This window comes from Durio zibethinus, chromosome 18 (assembly GCF_047325235.1).
Source record: "Durio zibethinus cultivar Kanyao isolate XHJ-2024 chromosome 18, ASM4732523v1, whole genome shotgun sequence".
Taxonomy (NCBI): domain Eukaryota; kingdom Viridiplantae; phylum Streptophyta; class Magnoliopsida; order Malvales; family Malvaceae; genus Durio; species Durio zibethinus.
In genome coordinates this window covers 16680981-16698668 of record NC_143179.1, presented here as the reverse complement: position 1 = coordinate 16698668, position 17688 = coordinate 16680981, and the positions used below count along the sequence as shown (strand labels likewise).

Genomic DNA, 17688 nt, shown 5'->3' with positions numbered 1-17688 from the left:
GAAAAATCTCATTTAATTTTTTATAATAAATTATTCAAAGTATTTTCTAACAAAAAAAGCCTTAACTAATTTTTTAAAATTAAAAATTAAATTATTTAAGTTATTATCATATATATTAATGAGATTATAATAATTATTTGAGATTTAATTTATGTAGATTTTTCTTAAGTAAACGAGTGAATCTAAATACGAATGCCTAAAAATAAAAAAAATTTTGGATATTATATTTTCTCAAAAATTATATTTTCTCAAAATTCTACAATTTTAAAAACCAAATTCCCTCTCGAAAGAATATGTCTCAATTTCCAATTGTACCTCTTTAGCCTCATATGATTTATTAATAAAATAATTTTAAAATTTAAAATTTAATAATAAAAATTAAATTATAAAAAATCCATATATTAAAAAAACAAAAAAATAGAAATAACTAAATCTTTTTCTATTGTTTACGGCATTTTCAACTCTTTCAAGCCAAAGAATATATCAAATATATATAAAAAAATTTCCATATTGCAGCGTATTGTTAGGTTATTTTCCAAATCCTTTTTGTCAGTGTACCATGGGATTTGTTGTTACGTAAAAGCCTGAAAGGGGGTGGACTCTTTACCATAATCCAAAGATTCCAAAACCAAAGGTCTAAATCAAAATCATGGGGTGGAAAAGGACAAATGGTGTGGTCTCAGCCAAACCCATTGCCATGACCAGAGAAAATGATACTTGGTTTTGGAAGCTTCCAAAAACTCTCTCAAAGACTTTGATTTTGCCGACTGATCATGGCCCACATCACCCATTTTATCTTCTCTCTCTTATTTTTTTTACTGTACAATCCTGGTGCTCACCTCTGTCTCCTTAGTTCTACTAAAGTTACTTCTCAGGCACGACCAAAACCAGCTTCATTTCCGCCAGAAGAAGGCAATGAGTTGAGGGCCTGATGGTATCTGAATCTTAGACTTTGTGAGTAGATGAAAAATCACAGCTATGAATTGAGAAATCACTTTTACATTTCTACTTGGTTTGAATGTTTTGAAGATCAGGGATCACGAGGGAGTAAAGTTTCTTTCTTTGTTTTTGTTTTGGTTCCTTTGATAGAATCAATCTCACTTTTTCTCTATCAGAAAAAATTGCACCTGAAAAAAAATAAGACAAGCCTCATTGGAAATAGGGTCTGAAACGCGTGTTAACGAAAATGGCAAAACCTGATTAGGTTTGGGTGATTCTCCGAGTAGTCTGAAAGCTGTGTGAAAAGAAATGAAACAGAAGAAAGGGTCATTTTTAAAATTTTTTCTTTTCAAGTTCAATGATGACATAAAAAAAATCTCAAGATGAAATCCTTTTTACCATGTTTTTTCCTTTGAAGTCCAAAACAGAGAATCCAAAGTGAGGACCCTTTTCATTTGATGATTATCTCTTTTGGATTATTTTCCAGCAACAACCCCGAAAACCCGGAGCTTTGCTCTGAAAAAAGACACAAAAATGATCTTCAGACAGAAACAACAAAAAGGCCCAAACCAGAACAGATAAACAGAGCCAACAAAGCTACACTCTTCATCCCATTGCCAGTTTTATCAAACTTCACAAAAACACAACATAAGCTGCAGAAACACCAAACCCAAGAGAGACACAGAGAAAGAGAAAGAGAGTGAAAGAGTCACACTGAGTGAGAGAGTCTGAGTTTGTTGTTTTTTTTTTGCTGAAAAGAAAACCACCTATACGTTTAATCAGTTGAGGTTTCTTTGCTAGCTCAGTAGAGACTCTAGACTCTGTATATAGTTATTTTTTAACTATTCTTTTTATTTTGGGGACCCTTTTATCTTAAATAAGCTGCTGTGGTTGAGCCTATGACTAGTGGTGTTGGTGTCTCACAGGCTGTGTAATTCCGCCATTAATGCCCCCTCTTGGCCTTTTAGAAACTCTCAAAATTAAGCCTAAATTAATCATATAACGGCACCAACTGTGCTAGCTTTAATGGTTAGTCTTTTTTTTTTCTAATTTTTAGAAGTATTTACACCAATAATCTATGATATGCTACTTGCTTTTCTCAACTTTTTTCTTCTCAGTACTTAAAAGCCGAATTATCCGTTTTTTCCTTTTGAATTTTGCTGTATTGGGTGCCAATAATAATTCTACTATTATTTTGCCAATTCTACCAGAGTTTCTATATTTCAGGTTCAAATTTTCTTCATTAGTTTTAGAGTTTTCAATTTTCCGCATGTGGGTACTCTATTTTTTTTTTAATCAAAGTTGCCTATTTGGGTTCTACCATTAATTTGGCTAACTTGTTGATGTTACAGATATTGGTAGAGATAAATCATCACCATCATTACCAAAAAAAAGCCAAGAGAAAGAGAAAGAGTTAGTTGCAGAAAGCACAACTCAAGCTTCCTGTTTCCTGGGCTGCGCCGCTTCTTCTTGTCGCTCGTGCGTTTTCAATCCGAAATCTCGAGGCAAGCAGCACTTTCTCTATAATAAGCCATTTGCTTTTGGTTTCTGGTTTACATTGATTTTGTGATTTTTTTTCCGGTCCTTTGGCTTGGTACCTTTCCTTCCCCGCCAGTTTTGGTTGCTGTAAAATTTGATACAGCCCTTGCAGACTTTCAGGGTTTTGCCAGGTTTAATTTTTAATGTGCTTTAAGGTGTGAAATTGACTTTTGAGGTGTTGAGCAACGCATGATCACAGGGGAGTCGGTGATAGTTTTTGAATTGTGTTGTTTGCTTTGCATAAAACCCAAGGTACAAATCTTATAACCATTCAAGTATTGGTCTTTGGTTTTAACTATTTGATTATTGGCAGCATTTCCTGTTCCGGGTATCATATTATTTTAATGTTAATTTTATATTGGGATCTATATATGTTGAAGTTTTAGAACATGCTAAGAAGGATTGGTATTGGAGTCCTGCTGGATTAGGAGTTGGTTCCTCGTATTTATCCATGTTTTGAAATTGTATTTCCTGTTCATTACTCAGCTCCAATCCCATTATTTTATATAATCAAGAGAGTAAAACTCGGTCCGTGAATTGGGGCTTTTAAAGTTATTAAAGGGGTTCTAGGAAAGTTCTTGGGTTGCATAGAGGAAGTATTGAAAGAGTTGGCTTTGATGTGGAATACTGGTCTCAAGTACAAGAGATGCTGAGCTCTGATGAGGGAGAAAATGATGTTTTCTTTGATTCGTTGGATTGCTTGTCCGTTGAAGAGCCAGTTTTAGCCAAAGCAAAATTGGAGGGTGGGAAATTAGAGTATGAAATTTGGATGAATGAGCCACGAAGTGTGAAGGAAAGACGTGAAAGTTTTTTGCGTGGAATGGATCTGGTTGAGTTGGCAAAATCATCAAGGATAAATGATTTGGAGAGGGTCACAGAGTGCAGTGGTGCTGTCCCTAGTTCTTTATTTTCATATGTTAACAATGGAGAAGGAAGTATGGCTTGTTGTGATAGGGAAATGACTTGTGAAGCCAATTTGTTGGTTGATGAATCAGAACAAAAACAGAATGTAGCTCTTGAGAGTGAGAATAAGATATCTCCTCCTACTAAAGGATTTGAACAAAAGGAAACTCAAGCACACTTGGATGAATGTGAAAATGCCAAAGTTAATAGGAAGAAATTCAAGAAATGGTGGAAACACTTTTTGAGCATGAGGAAAGGAGGAGCAAGTAGCCTTGCCTCTAAGGTATCTGAACCAAGTAGCAAAGTACGTAAAACAAACAGAATGATGGTTCATTCCAACAAGAAAGGATGCATAGAGTTTACAGCACTTTATTTGGGACAAGAAATTCGGGCTCACAAGGGCTTCATCTGGACAATGAAGTTTAGCCCAGATGGTCAGTATTTGGCAAGTGGCGGTGAAGATGGTGTAGTACGAATATGGCGTGTCACATCAACAGATGCCTCTAGTAAACCTTTCATGGCTGAGGGCAGTTTCGGTGGAAAGATGGACAAAGGAAAGTCAGGTTTTGGCAGAAAAAAGTCAATCCACTCACCAGTTGTTATTCCTAATAAGATTTTTCAGATTGAGGAGTCACCAATTCAAGAGTTTCATGGACATGCCAGTGATATTTTAGATCTTGCATGGTCCAGTACAAATGTGAGTCATTCATGCGGAAACCTAGCAGTCTATTATACTTAAATTCAATCCTCTTTATCTTTGGTTTAGTTTTTTGTTTTGCTGAATCAAAATTTTGGTTGCAGTTTCTTGTTTCTTCTTCCATGGATAAAACTGTTCGTCTGTGGCAAGTCGGCTGCGATCAATGTCTAAATATTTTTCATCATAACAACTATGGTAAGTTGGTAACTATAAAATGACTCAATCCTATAATCCCCTATTTTGTGAATTTATTAATATTATAGTCCCTTTTTCATTTAGATTGACCTATATTTATAGTGTATTGATTTCTTTTGTTCTCTGAAATACATAATGCCATAGTCTAAATTCTGACCATACTTATTCTTTCGATGGAAACAGTCACATGCACTCAGTTCAATCCCATTGATGACAATTACTTCATCAGTGGTTCTATAGATGGAAAAGCTAGGATCTGGGGAGTGTCTGTGAAGCGAGTTGTTCATTGGGTGGATGTGCGGGACATTATAACTGCTATATGTTACCGACCAGATGGGAAGGTGTAGTTCTGAATACTTGAATCAATATTCTTCTGCTAAAAACATTGTTTTGGATTTCATAATTTTTAGCAATGGTAATAATTTCATGTGCCTTTATTCGAGCAGGAATTTGTGGTTGGTTCCATTACAGGCACTTGCCACTTTTTTGAAGCATCAGGTAATAATTTCTTCCATGTTAGAGTTCTATACTACTGTTTAATTTTAATTGTTCAGTCATTCCTTTTCTTTTCTGGCACAGCACCTTCATTCCCTTTCATTCTAATTGTGTTTTTATTTTTTATTTTTTTGATGCTATAGACAATGATGTTAATTTAGAGGCAGAAATACGTATTCATGGCGGAAAGAAAACCTCAGGCAACAAAATCACAAGTATTCAGGTTTTGCGCTGAGCTCTTAGAGCTATATGTATGTTGCTTGCACTAGTATTTCATTCATCACTAATTAGCTTCATTCCAACTTACAGTTCTCCCTGGATAAATCTCACAAAATTATGATAACCTCTGAAGATTCCAAACTCCGAATATTTGATGGGGAAGATATTCTTTGTAAATTTAAAGGTAAGATTCAGTGAAATAGATTTTACTCCTCACTGTCTAATATATGAACAAAGAAAAGTTGGATCTTACTTGGACTGCCTTTAATATATTTATTGTGAAAGAAGTTACAATTAGCCGATATTTGTGCTCAGATCCATATGAATATTTACCGATTTTTCACTACATTTTCAAGTAAACGTCTCATAGGTACATTGCATTTAACCAGAATACTGCAAGATTAAATTTGAGCTACATTAATCTCCCTTCCAATCAACCTTTACAGCTGTACTCGTAGCTTGGATCTTTCTGAATATATAACTTTACTGGATGAGCTTTAATTCTTAGTTGTCGTTTCTTTGCTTGTTATCTATTGGTGGTATACCTTATCGCACATTCATTGAAGATATAAAATAGAATTAGTCAAGCTCTGAATATTTAATATTATCATGACCTATGCACTGCACTTGAGGGTTAAATTATACCTTTACTGTCTGTGCATGTGTTGCCATTTGCCATTACTTAGATAATTGTCCCTTCTTTGATCCTTATATGTTGCAATTTTCATAAATTAATATTTTTCTTGAATACTGCAGGACTGCCAAAGTCAGGAAGTCAGATGTCGGCATCTTTTACTTCGACCGGGAGGCATATAATCTCAGTTGGAGAAGACTGTCATGTTTATGTCTGGAACTACAATGACTTGTGCCTCCAAACATCGAAACATACAAAATGTGTTCGTTCTTGTGAGCACTTCTTTTGCGAAGATGTGTCTGTTGCAATACCTTGGTTAGGCCAGGGTGGAGATCAGAGGCACTCAGATATTAGTGATTGCGGGGCTAGGTCACCAAGAGAGGTTCAAATAGAGGGTGCTTCCTGGATCAGAGATTCACAACGATTCTCTCTTGGTGACTGGTTCTCCAGTGATGGATCCTGCAAGGTTTCTGGCACATGGCCTGAAGAAAAGCTTCCTTTGTGGGATGCAGCAATTGTGGAAGATGAGTATTATACATATGACGAACAGCGGCTCTGTCACAATAGTGCCAACAATCACATGGCCCTACCAGAAACATGGGGGCTCGTGATTGTTGCAGGTGGTTGGAATGGAAAAATCAGGACATTCCACAACTATGGATTGCCTGTTAGGCTCTAGGAGTTTGCTCCAGTAGTTTTCATGGTCTGTTTATGCGAGTTCTCGAAGTCATTTTAACTTTTTGGCGATCTGGGATTGTCCCCTGTGCAAGATCAGTAAGTAGCAAACTTCAAAGTTCAAAGAGCCAATTTTTTTCAAGATGTAAATGTTCCCAAGTCAATTTGTTGATATTCAACCCATTAGCCCTCCCTGAATTTCAGGAGAGCTCCTTTCATTTGACATGCTTTGTAAGTCATTATATTTTTTTGACGTTTTATCCATGTTATCAGGCTTATTTAAGAACCCTTCTCATGAAGGCAGCTCACACAATTGTAAATAATAGAGTACATAGCAATACAAAACAACAAAAAGTAAAAAAAAAAAAAAGAAAGAAAAGGAATTTCCAATGCTTTATGCTGCTTTATTTCAAGTTTGCATGACAATTTCTCTAATTCGAATTTCGTTTTGTTTAATTTGTTAGTTGCATGCATATTTAGGCATAGATCCACATGCACACATTTAATATACCTCCTTTTTTGAAAAGGTACTTTTATACAAACTAGATGTAAAAAAGAAAAAAAAGGAGTTTATAGAAAGTGATACGTGGATAATTTTTTTCTTTTTTATACTTAAAGTGACAAGGGTTTGACCTTTAATTATTAGAATTATGAGTTTAATACTCTATCAATAGATTATATAATTGTTGGTTATGTAGATATTTTTGTTAAGTTTAAAATATTATTTTTTTAAAATTAAGATATTAAATTATTATAAAATTAAATGAATAATAAAAAATATATTTTTATATTACCTAAAATGCAGTTGAGCATGACACTCTAAACATGCTTTTGACTAGATCTCATTTATTTAAAAAAAACTGGTCTCATTCTAACTCGATCTAGATGGTAAAGAAAATCGTCACTTATTGAATCGTGGTAAATTGAGATCATTAGATATAAATTATTTTATCATTTCAATCAACCGACACTTTTTATTACAAAATTTATCTAATAAAAAAAAATGAAAGAAAAAAAAAACTAAGTGGGAATGGCACATAAATAAAAAAGAGAAAATAGAGTTCATCGGTGTATCACTTAGGCATTCTAATTGAACTTAAAATATTAATATCTTAAATTAAAATATAAAATAATAACTTTATTAATAAAAGTTTGAAAAACAATAAAAAAAAATATATCGTTAGGGTGCCATGTGAACATTTTGATTAAGCTTAAAATACTAAGCTCTTAAATTAATATATTAAATAATAATTTTATTAAAATAATACATATATAAAATATAAAATTCAATAAATACTATAATACATACTTTTAAACATGGTGGCTTGAGGTAAAATACCCTAAATTCATTTTTAACCGAACATCATTTCTCTTTTTAAAAAAATCTACTTAACTCAATCCCATATTGATTTTAATAAAAGCGCTTATATCTAATCAGAATGAATCAAAACCCATTAGATACCGATTATTTTACCATCTTTATTAACCAACACATTTCGTTTTAAAATTTATCTAATAATTTTTTTAATTTTAAAAAATTATAAAAACTAACAAAAAGCAAAAAAAAAAAAAAGCAAAATCCAAGTGTCATATGGACACTTTTATTTAGCATGCATTTTTACAAAAATATCTAGTGACAAAAAAAGAAAAAAAAAAACAAACAAAAAAATTTTAATTAATAATATCAAATGAATCCCACTCTAAATCTTAAAAAAATATTTATTAAATATTAAAAGAAGGAAAAAGAAAGAATATAAAAGGAGGAAAAAATGATCGAAGTGTATCAAATAATAACTTTACTAATATGATACATGTTATAACTTTATTATAGTATCAACTAATAACTTTATTAATATAATACATATATATAAATATAAAAACAAATAGATAATAAAAAAATACTTTTATATATACTATCGGATAAATCGAGACAAAGCACCTTAAACTTGATTCTGACCAGACTTGACCTCATTCTTTCTAATAAAATTTGACTGGTCCAAACTTGATCGTGATTAAAAAAAATATCATATCAAATTGAGATAAATTGAAACTCATTGAATACTGATTGCTTTATCATCATTATTAAGTAATCTATTTTGTGGTCAAATTTATCAACTTAAAAACAAAAAAAAATTACAAAAGAAAGAAAATAAATGAAAGTGCTACATGGATACTTCCATTGATATTATTTTCTAACAAAATTTATTTAATTAAAAAATAAAAAAGTAAAGAGTAAAAAAAAAATTAAAAGAACAAAAAAGAGCTAATGGAAGTATCATATGAACCTTATATTCTTCGTTCACAAAATTTATCTAATTAAAATTACCAAAAAAGCTTAAAAAAAGAAAAAGATAAATAAAATAAAATAAACCGAATAGGGTTGCCATGTGGACATTCCATTACTCATAATTTTACAACCTTTTTTTTTTTTGTCAAAGAAAAGAACTCGTTCTCAAAAATCACAATACATTGTATGTTTTACATATATCAACATGATAATTGAGATAATGAGATCTTGTAAACTGAAACTTTCATTTGCAACTATCATTATACATTATTGCTAGAATATGGTGCTGGTAATCTATCCCCACTTAGGATTCCAACCAATGAGGATGGGGGTTACCTAAGCAATCCAAAGCTCTTAAATCCCATAGATGGCTCCAATTGTAAAGTTTGAGTGTCAATTAATCTGAGCTTAGATATCAACTAATCTAGACTTGAAATGCCAGCTAAACTGAGTTAAAATCTTATATTGAATAAATCTTAAAAAAGTCATTCTTTCTAAAAATTCTTAAACATTTTTTCTTTTTTTTTTTTGTTTTCAAAAGAACTTATATTGAATAAATCTTAAAAAACTCATTCTTTCCAAAAAATTCTTAAACATTTTTTCTTTTTTTTTTTTATTTTGTTTTCAAAAGAACTATTTTCATTCTTCTTGTTTCTTATACAACAACTTATCCTTTCCTTGGACAAACTTTTTCCCTTTTTTTTCTTTTTTTTCTTTTTCAACAAATCTTTTTTTATTGACAAAATTTTTCTTGATTTTTTTCTTTTATGTTTTTCTAAAACTCAAAAAAATATCCATATTTTTTATTTTTCTTAATTTTTGCAAAATTAATAAATGCAATTATGATGCAAATGTCTAATATCAAGATAAAGGATTAAAAAGTGAGTATCCGTACACCAATGCAAATTATCACAAGAGCTAAATTATTTTCTGGTAATTAAAATGCCTATATCTTTTCCATGATGTAAATGTACTTATCAAATACGCTTAACAAAGATACGAAAACAAAACTTATCTTAACAATATAGATGACAAGTTTTTTTCATGTAGATACCCCATGCTAATGTAAACAAACCATGCAAATGTAACTTTTGTCCCAATGATGCTAATGTCTTTACGCAAATATGAATGTTTTTCAGGATGCAAATGCAATGTGCAAAGATGCAAATGTGAATGTTTTTTTCATGTAGCATGTAGTGATGCAAATGCAAACTATTGACTACAATAATGCATATGCAAAGATTTTTTTTTTATTCAAAAGAAGATCTATAATAAAATCATTGCCATTCAAAATTTCTGTTCACAAAAAAAATGATCTCAGTATCTTATACTAATCTCTAAACTTTTCCAAAATAACCATAAAATTGCCCATATAAAGTATTTCCGTAATCATTGAAAAAAAATTAAAAACATATAACTTTCGGATATTTTAAAAATTGGTGATAATTATCAAAAATATCCAAGAATTACATCAATTAACAATTTAATTTTTTTGGTTAAAGAATTCATTAGGATCACAATTCAACGAAATAAAGGTAATTCTTTTATTTAGGCTCACAAATGAAATAATTTTTCAAAACATTTTTATTCTTTGAAAACCAAACACAATTTGACACTCTCAATTTCTTAATAGGATACTTCAATATGTGTCAAAACTATCACTCATTTTTAGGAAATGTGCAAAGTTTTGATGACTTTGAGGGAAGAAACAAAGGTTTGGATTCCAAGTTTTCAATCTTTTAAGAGAAGTAAAGTTTTCAACCAGTATTGATTTCTCAAAAGATTTCAAGTTTTCAATCTTTTGAAAGAAGTAAGGTCTTCAATCGGTATTGATCTCTCAAAGATCTTTCATATTTATTGATATTTCCTTCATAATCTTTTTTCTAGTCAAAACCTTGGAAACTCTTCGTTTAAGAACTCATGTAGCACGAAAAAGGTATTTTTGCTCTAGATGCCATTTTTTGGTTTTCACTTTAAAACTTCATTATTCACTCTTTTCTTTTTCCTTTTTACTTTTGTTGTCAATGGTCACATCATGCATTCTAACATTTTAAATTTTCACAATGAGAATTGATTCACACAAAAACTTCTAACATTGAAAGGCAAAATGAAATCTCATAGATTGGTAACTGATATGTACAATTTTCAAAAACTAAGCTCTTCAATTCAAACATCTATTTTTAATCAAAATGGACTTTTCAAAGTATGTGATATAAGTCAAGGTATAAGATTATGAAAAAAAAGATAAAACAAGCATGAAATACATATTTAAGCTTAATGAGATCAAGGATTATTCACAGCTTGTTAAGGACTTCCTTTAAAATATTTGTCTTATATTTGTTGAAGCTTGCGTCTCTTTTTTTTTTAACTTTTTTCAAATTTTATTTTTTTTTCTCATTTTTTTTTCTTTCCAATTTAAAACTTAATGCATAAAGGGTTGCCCCTTAAAATAAAGCATTATTTTTCTTTGATAAAACTTTATTATACTTGATCTCGAGCATGTAGTTCTTTTGCCTTTAATATAAAGGATGATCCTTGGTCAATGTTTATTTTGAAAGAATACTTCGATAGGGTCAAGAGGGTAGCAAAAGAGAATAAATTTTCTATTCGTGAAAGGTAGCAAAAAATGATCATTCATCATTTCAAATACAATTACTTGAACTGAAGAGCAAATATTTGTGAAGAGTGAGAAACATGATTTTTTCATTTTTCTTTGGTTTTTTTTTTTTGTGAATATTTCATTTTAAACTCCTTGTTTTACTTATTTGAATATTTTGAGTGCATAATGTATCCATCAACATTTTTTTTCTCTCTTTTTTTATTTTGTTTATTTTTTTTTTTGACAAATGATGCCCCCACTTTGTTTATCACTCGAAGATGATTCACAAAGAAAATCATGCTACATGGAATATCTCGAGTTCCAACTTGATATGCATTTCAAGTGTCATTATGATTTCAAATTGTTCAAATTTTCATAAAATGAAAAGGAAGATTTTGACATAAAAACTTATCATAGGTAATGAAAAATTGGTTTCTTTATGGCCATGCGCCCTATGACGTGGAGCAATAATTGCTTTAAAGAAACAAATTAAGGCATTTGTGAGTTTTCGATCATAAAAGAGATTTGGATGATAGTAAGGATTGCTTTTAGGAAACAAGTTAAAAGCATTTGTGAGTTTTCAATTATAAAAAGAAATTCAAACGAGTTTAGAGCATTTGAAGGAAATTCAAACGGTTTTGGGGCATTTGAGCTGTGAAAACAATTTTAACACGTATCAAATCACCAACATTTAAATTCTTTAGTGTCTTGTTTGATTTTCAAAAACTTTAAAATAAAATTTCAAAATTAATCAATTTCATTCATTGCCTAATAAAAGTTTCTATTTTCGATATCATGTTGAACTGCAATGGAAATAAAGTTCATAGAGCTCATATTATGCCCCATCGAAGAATTAGGTCCATGTAAGATTTAAAATGTGAAAATGATTGACTAAAGATGATTTATGAGGTGAGTTCATTTCTAGTAATGATCACCAATTTTTTAAAACTCGCAAATTTTTAAGTCATTTTTCTCATCTGGCGGTGGAGGCCGCTGGTCGCCGCCGTCGGTTTGACTCCAAATTTCACCTACTCCTTTCTTTTGACCCCTTCCTTCTAAATATCCTAGTAGTTTTTCCTTAAAAACCACCCAAAAGGCCTAGCTCTGCTTCAATAGCTCACGGGTTCAACTTAAAAAATGTCCTTCCACTGCCCAAATGGCCCAAGCTTCCACTATGTTCTTCCACTATCCATGGTCCTCCTGCTGTCCAAAGAACTAACCTCGAAACCCGCTGAGACTAGCTTAAACTGAATTTCCCACAAAACCCTCTTTTCTCTCTCTTCAACCTTTTTGCAATTTTAGGTTTTTCTTGCTGTTGTTGTGTTGCTGCTGCTTCTTCTAAGAGGAATGCGTGTGAGCTTGTGGGTGTGTTTTCGGGTGGGATTTTTTTCTTTTATTTTTTATTTTTTGGCTTGCAGTGTAGTTTTTTGGGAATAGAGGTGGTGGTGTATCGCGGTTGTGAAACTGGAAGTTGGTTGGGTCGACAGTGGGTGATCGGCTGGGTTGCAAGGTAGGGGTCGATTTGGTTCGGCTGCATAGTGGGTTTTGGATGTTATGGTGGAAGCGGGGGGAAGGGCAGTGAAGCTTAGGCTTCTTGCTTGAGTGGCTTTCTGATGGATCGTGTGTTTCATTGTTTACCGCAATAACGGTGGCAAAGGGAGTCGTGGTGGTCTAGGCAATGGGTGTTCTAGGATTTTGTTGTGTTTCTACTTAAGACCGAATCCCTTCTAGGGATTGAAATCCCATCGCCAGCGAAAATTCCGCTGAGAGTTGTGGCCTTAGTTTTCGGATAGCTGGTAGGGTGGCTATAGGTAGGTGGCCTAGGACCCAGAGGTGGCTTGAAAATTCAAGGAATTCCGTCATTCAAATCTTCTGCAATTCTATCCTTTTTCTTTTTTATGATTCTTTATTCTTTTAGTAAAATTAAATAAATGAAATTTAGAAAAATAAAAATGGGCACTCTTATGAATTTGGATTTTAGGCCACAATTATGGGTTACAATAGCGTCTGGATCACATTTAAACTTTCGCCCTTCAAGCTCGAGTTTAATTGAATTAGACCCATGCAAAGTTTCAATTGGGCTTTAAGCTTTCAAATGCAAGGACTTAAATTAAATCGCCCCAAATTAATTCGGTTTAAGCAATTGCAAAATATTTCAAATACTTGAGATAAAATTAAGTGTTTATATCTGTCATAAGATTTTATTGTGATAATCACAATACCATTCAAATTGCTCATGATAATGTGTTTAATGAATGCACCAAACATATTGAGATTGATCTTCATTTTATACGTCATCATGTGGCACAAGGGATTGATCTTCTAACTTTCTGGGTCTTCTTCAAATCATATTGCAAATGTCTTTACAAACACACATTTGCCTGGTTCATTTCAGGAATTAATTAATAAACTCAAAGAGGCATCTATAATACTACCTTGAGTGGGGATATTAATATAATATTCTATAATATTATGTAATTATATAATCAAACATAATATTAAAAATTATGATATTATAATTAAAATAATATGTAAAATTGTGATATAATTATGATATCATAAGAAATTTTTTATTTAATTATTGATAATTTTTTTATATATAAATAGGATACCTCTTTATAATATTTTTTTCAAAATTATGAATTCAGAAGTTCTGAGATGGTGATCAAAGTTGAAAATGATTTTTCCCCATTTTGGTGGCTAACCGTTAGATCCGGGCTGTCCATTCCAATTGGTAAATAGCAAAATTTTCAGGCATTTCTTCTTTGGAACCATTTCGGCCGAAAACGATCTTGTTTTAACTATTCCCAATCCAGCTCAAGCACAGGCATGATCTGCTTTTCTGGTCAATAACATGAGCCCTCCATTGTGACTTTTTTTTTAATTGGTGCATATTTATTCGATGATAGTTTCTGTTGTGATGGCATTGGAATTTATGTGTATATTTTTCCTTTGCCATGATTATTCCTCCTAAGTTCGCCTATGCTGGGAATTTGGATATCGTTTTTTTTTTTTCATGTTATTTTGAAATATCATCAACTGCGTCATTATTTTCTTGGCAAGTATATGCCTCACCACTAATTTTAGTGAAGAGGGGAGGATAGAAATCTCTTCCATTTTCAATTACAATCCAACCTTTTTTAAACTGTGACAATTCGAAACAGCCATATCGAATGGCAGGCAGGAGGAATACAACAACAACAAGATAAAGAACAAATAGTTGTTTGTGGAAGCTACTAACCAAAACAAGTTTGGTTTTCCCCGCAAACAGGTTTAAGGCTGGTGGGTCGGGAAACCCAAAAGAACTCATGGGCTCACGGCTATAGATAGAGCTTTCTAGTTTTCGGTTTTTTCTTCTCTTTTTTCTTAACAAAAAAATTTAAGAAAAAAAAAAACTTGTTTTTTTCTCTTCGTCTTTTTTGGGATAATCCTTTAATCATTCAATACTTTTTACAAAAGATGTTTCATTTAAAAATAAATAAATAAATCCTCCTACGAGGAAGATGAAAGCCTAAATTTTTGCAAAATTTTAAATGATTTTTTATATAATTTTTAATATAATTTACGTACTATTTTATCAGTTCATATTTAAAGATGTTCGGTTTGGCATATTCTTTTTTTTTTTATCCTACCACAATTTATAAAAGCCTCAATCATTTCAATTACCATTTCTCTCACTTCAATAAAAGCATCATTTATGATGAAGTACCCATAAAAATTCAACTCGCTCCATTCTCCAATAAATTACAAAATTTTACAATTAAAAGCCAAATACACACTAAAATAAAATTGCAAACTCCCAACCTTTTTTAACACAAAATCTCAAATTTCAACCTAATCCTAATTTTTTCTTTCTAACTACTTTTCTCTTGAAGAAAAAACTAAAAAGTTGGCACATTAGTAACATTGCAATTGAAGAAGAAGCCCCTAAATCTAATAATACAATCACCTAATTTCCAAAGCCAAATTTTGATTTAGAAAATTAAAAAAAATGCCTACAGGTTCCAAATGTGACAAAAAAAATCAGGAGAAAGAGTTGGAGAAGAAATTAAAGGCCCAGAAAGCAATGCAGAAGAGGGGCTTGCCATGAACCCACTTACATTGAACATCGGGCTCCAGTCATTCAAAGCCCACATCATTCTGGCCTCTGAAGCCGGGGAAAAGAAAGTTCCCGTAGCCGCCGACGGCAACTCCCCCGGCATCGGCGAAAGAATCCCTGGCGGCATCCGAATCAAACCCTCTTCCATCCCACCTTCCCCCACGTCCCCTATTTTCTCTCTTGGGCTTGGAATCGCCTTTTCCGTCGCTGCCAACCTTGCCGCAGGCGATACGTCGCCGTCGCCAGAGAAGTTACCGGATGAAAGTCCCGTGTATCGTTGGACGATTGACATGAAGTCAGATTCTTCGGCGTGGATGACTTTAGGTGAGACAGCGTATATGACAACCGGCTCACGACGGCGTTGGTCTGCTGCTACTGCGGGGGCGGCGGCATGGGGTTGCGGACGAGGCGGTTTTTTTATTCTAAGGGAGTCTTTGCTGACTTTTAATGGGTTTGGGCGTGGACCTTGGATTTGTAGCTGACGCTTTGACGTTGACTCCCCGGCGGGAAATTGAGGGTCCATGATTGACGATGCTGATGATGAGTGGTGGAGAAGGGTCTATTGGGAATGGAGAAGAGAAAGAGAGAGCAATTTTTTTTTTTATTGCTTTCGGTAGATGATGGAGTGAATTACTCTGAAGTTTGAACACTTTCAGCCAAATTATTTGAGCTTGAAAAACACGAAGAAAAGGAAGACAAGAAAAGTCAATGCAAATATTGTGGCTTATTTTTGCAATTTTATTTCTCTAATAAAAAGTTACAAACAGGGATTTTTTTAGTGAATTCCTATTTTATATTGCTTCTTTTCTCCTACAGATTTTAATTTTTCTTTTTCAATATTTGCTGTATAGCATACATAAGTAAACTGCTAGTTCATTAAATGAAGCAAGATTTAATTCTGGATAAAAAAATAATAAAGTCAGAGTTTTTTGAGATAAATAATAAACCAAAATTTAAATAGTCTTTCTTCCATAAAGTATTATTATTAACGCGGAGTTTAATTTAATTATTTTATATAATTATTTTTAAAATATGATATTATATAAGTATTAGATTCAGATTTTCGTATTTATAATTAAATTTAACAATTATGAATTCATGTAGTGTAAACAATAATAATTTTTTATTTATATCACATTTTACATAAAATTATATATCATAATTTACATCTATATAAAAAATATAAATATATATTTTGTTTATGTTATACACATATATAATTTTTACTAAAATTTTAATTTATAGTATTTTTATATCTTTTTTTATATTATTTTTGAATTGTATCATCATGTTATATTTTAAATTATTAAATTTATATGTAACTTTTTTTTAATTTCTAAATTACAATCTCTTTATAATAAAAACTACTTCTACTATCATTCATCCTTTATTTAAGTAAAAATTAGTGTTTTGTGATTTTTAATGCAATTACTTTTAAAATTTTTATTAGCCAAGTTGGCAATTATAATTACTTTTATAAATATCCAAGTTGTAATTTATGTAAAAAGAGGGAGAGTAAGGCTATAAAAGATGGTAAAATTTTAAAATTTGTACTGAAGACGCACTAACCCGACCCAAAAAATGGAACTTCTTTTTAGGTTTTTTGGAAAGAAAAATATCGGCCTTTCTTAAACACATGGATGCGCGATTTATTTTCCAATGATCGAGCATCTAACGAATGATATTCAAACTCTTTTAAGTAATATTTGATATAAAGTGATTATTTAAAAAATTATAATGATTTATATGTAATGATTAGATTATTGTGCCTAGTAAGCATTTATTAATGTTACATGATAATGATATTGAATAATCGATAGTGATTAGATTATTATTTTAAATGATAATTTAATTTTTATTTATAATGGTGAAAAATTTTATTATTGAAATGAATTTATATGTAAAATTAATAATAATCAATATTACTTATTTAATATATGAATTAAAACTTACTTACTCTTAAAAATATAATTATGTTATATTATAAATTTTTATATTTTATATTAAACTAAGTGTGAGGTTATTAAAAAATAACATAAGAAGAAAATGAGCATAACTAACAGAGGATTCTTATATATAAATATATATATATATATATATTTATATATGTATATATGTATATATGGGGTAAGACTAGGAGATAAAATTAGAAATGAAGAGATTCGAGAAAAGTTAAGAGTAATTTGAATTGAGGAAAAGATAAAAGAGAATTGTTTGAGATTATTTGGATATGGGAAATGTAAGTCTATCTGTGCATCAATTAGGAGAAAATGAACTTCTAGATTTATGAGAAATCAAAACTTTATGAGGCATTTGATTCGCAAAATTTTAGATTTCAAGAAATAATGTGATCTCTGATAAAGTGTAGGTTTTGTGTAAGGGGTGATTTTTCCTACCATAGGAATAT

At 31.2% G+C, this 17688-nt stretch overlaps 1 protein-coding gene and 1 pseudogene across 6 annotated transcripts; one reads left to right on the top strand and one right to left on the bottom strand.

The window, feature by feature from the left end:
• The first annotated feature begins 780 nt into the window (after window positions 1-780).
• On the top strand, window positions 781-6684 carry LOC111300631 (uncharacterized). Of its 5 annotated transcripts, none has more exons than XM_089747747.1 (10): window positions 781-954; window positions 2292-2444; window positions 2555-2730; window positions 2965-4078; window positions 4183-4273; window positions 4457-4614; window positions 4720-4771; window positions 4912-4991; window positions 5078-5171; window positions 5744-6684. In XM_089747747.1, exons 4-10 carry the CDS (start codon window positions 3125-3127, stop codon window positions 6298-6300), a joined length of 1986 nt encoding a protein of 661 aa, XP_089603873.1. In that variant the 5' UTR covers window positions 781-954; window positions 2292-2444; window positions 2555-2730; window positions 2965-3124; the 3' UTR covers window positions 6301-6684. The 5 variants fall into 5 exon arrangements, with proteins under 5 accessions (XP_089603873.1, XP_089603869.1, XP_089603870.1 ...); XM_089747746.1 differs by lacking the exon at window positions 781-954 and adding an exon at window positions 1606-1968; XM_089747743.1 differs by having other exon boundaries at window positions 878-1968; window positions 2555-4078.
• Window positions 6685-14876: 8192 nt separating this feature from the next.
• Window positions 14877-16066, bottom strand: LOC111299777 (protein MKS1 pseudogene; annotated as a pseudogene). Its single transcript, XR_016329927.1, has one exon. The product of XR_016329927.1 is annotated as a protein MKS1 pseudogene (transcript).
• Window positions 16067-17688: the final 1622 nt, after the last annotated feature.

What these genes read in the sequence shown, in the direction of transcription:
- LOC111300631 (XM_089747747.1), top strand. Translation starts at nt 3,125, where the DNA reads ATGCTGAGCTCTGATGAGGGAGAAAATGATGTTTTCTTTGATTCGTTG. An exon ending in GTTACCGACCAGATGGGAAG is followed by an intron (nt 4,615 to 4,719) that starts GTGTAGTTCTGA and finishes TTATTCGAGCAG; the next exon opens with GAATTTGTGGTTGGTTCCAT. An exon ending in TATTCTTTGTAAATTTAAAG is followed by an intron (nt 5,172 to 5,743) that starts GTAAGATTCAGT and finishes TGAATACTGCAG; the next exon opens with GACTGCCAAAGTCAGGAAGT.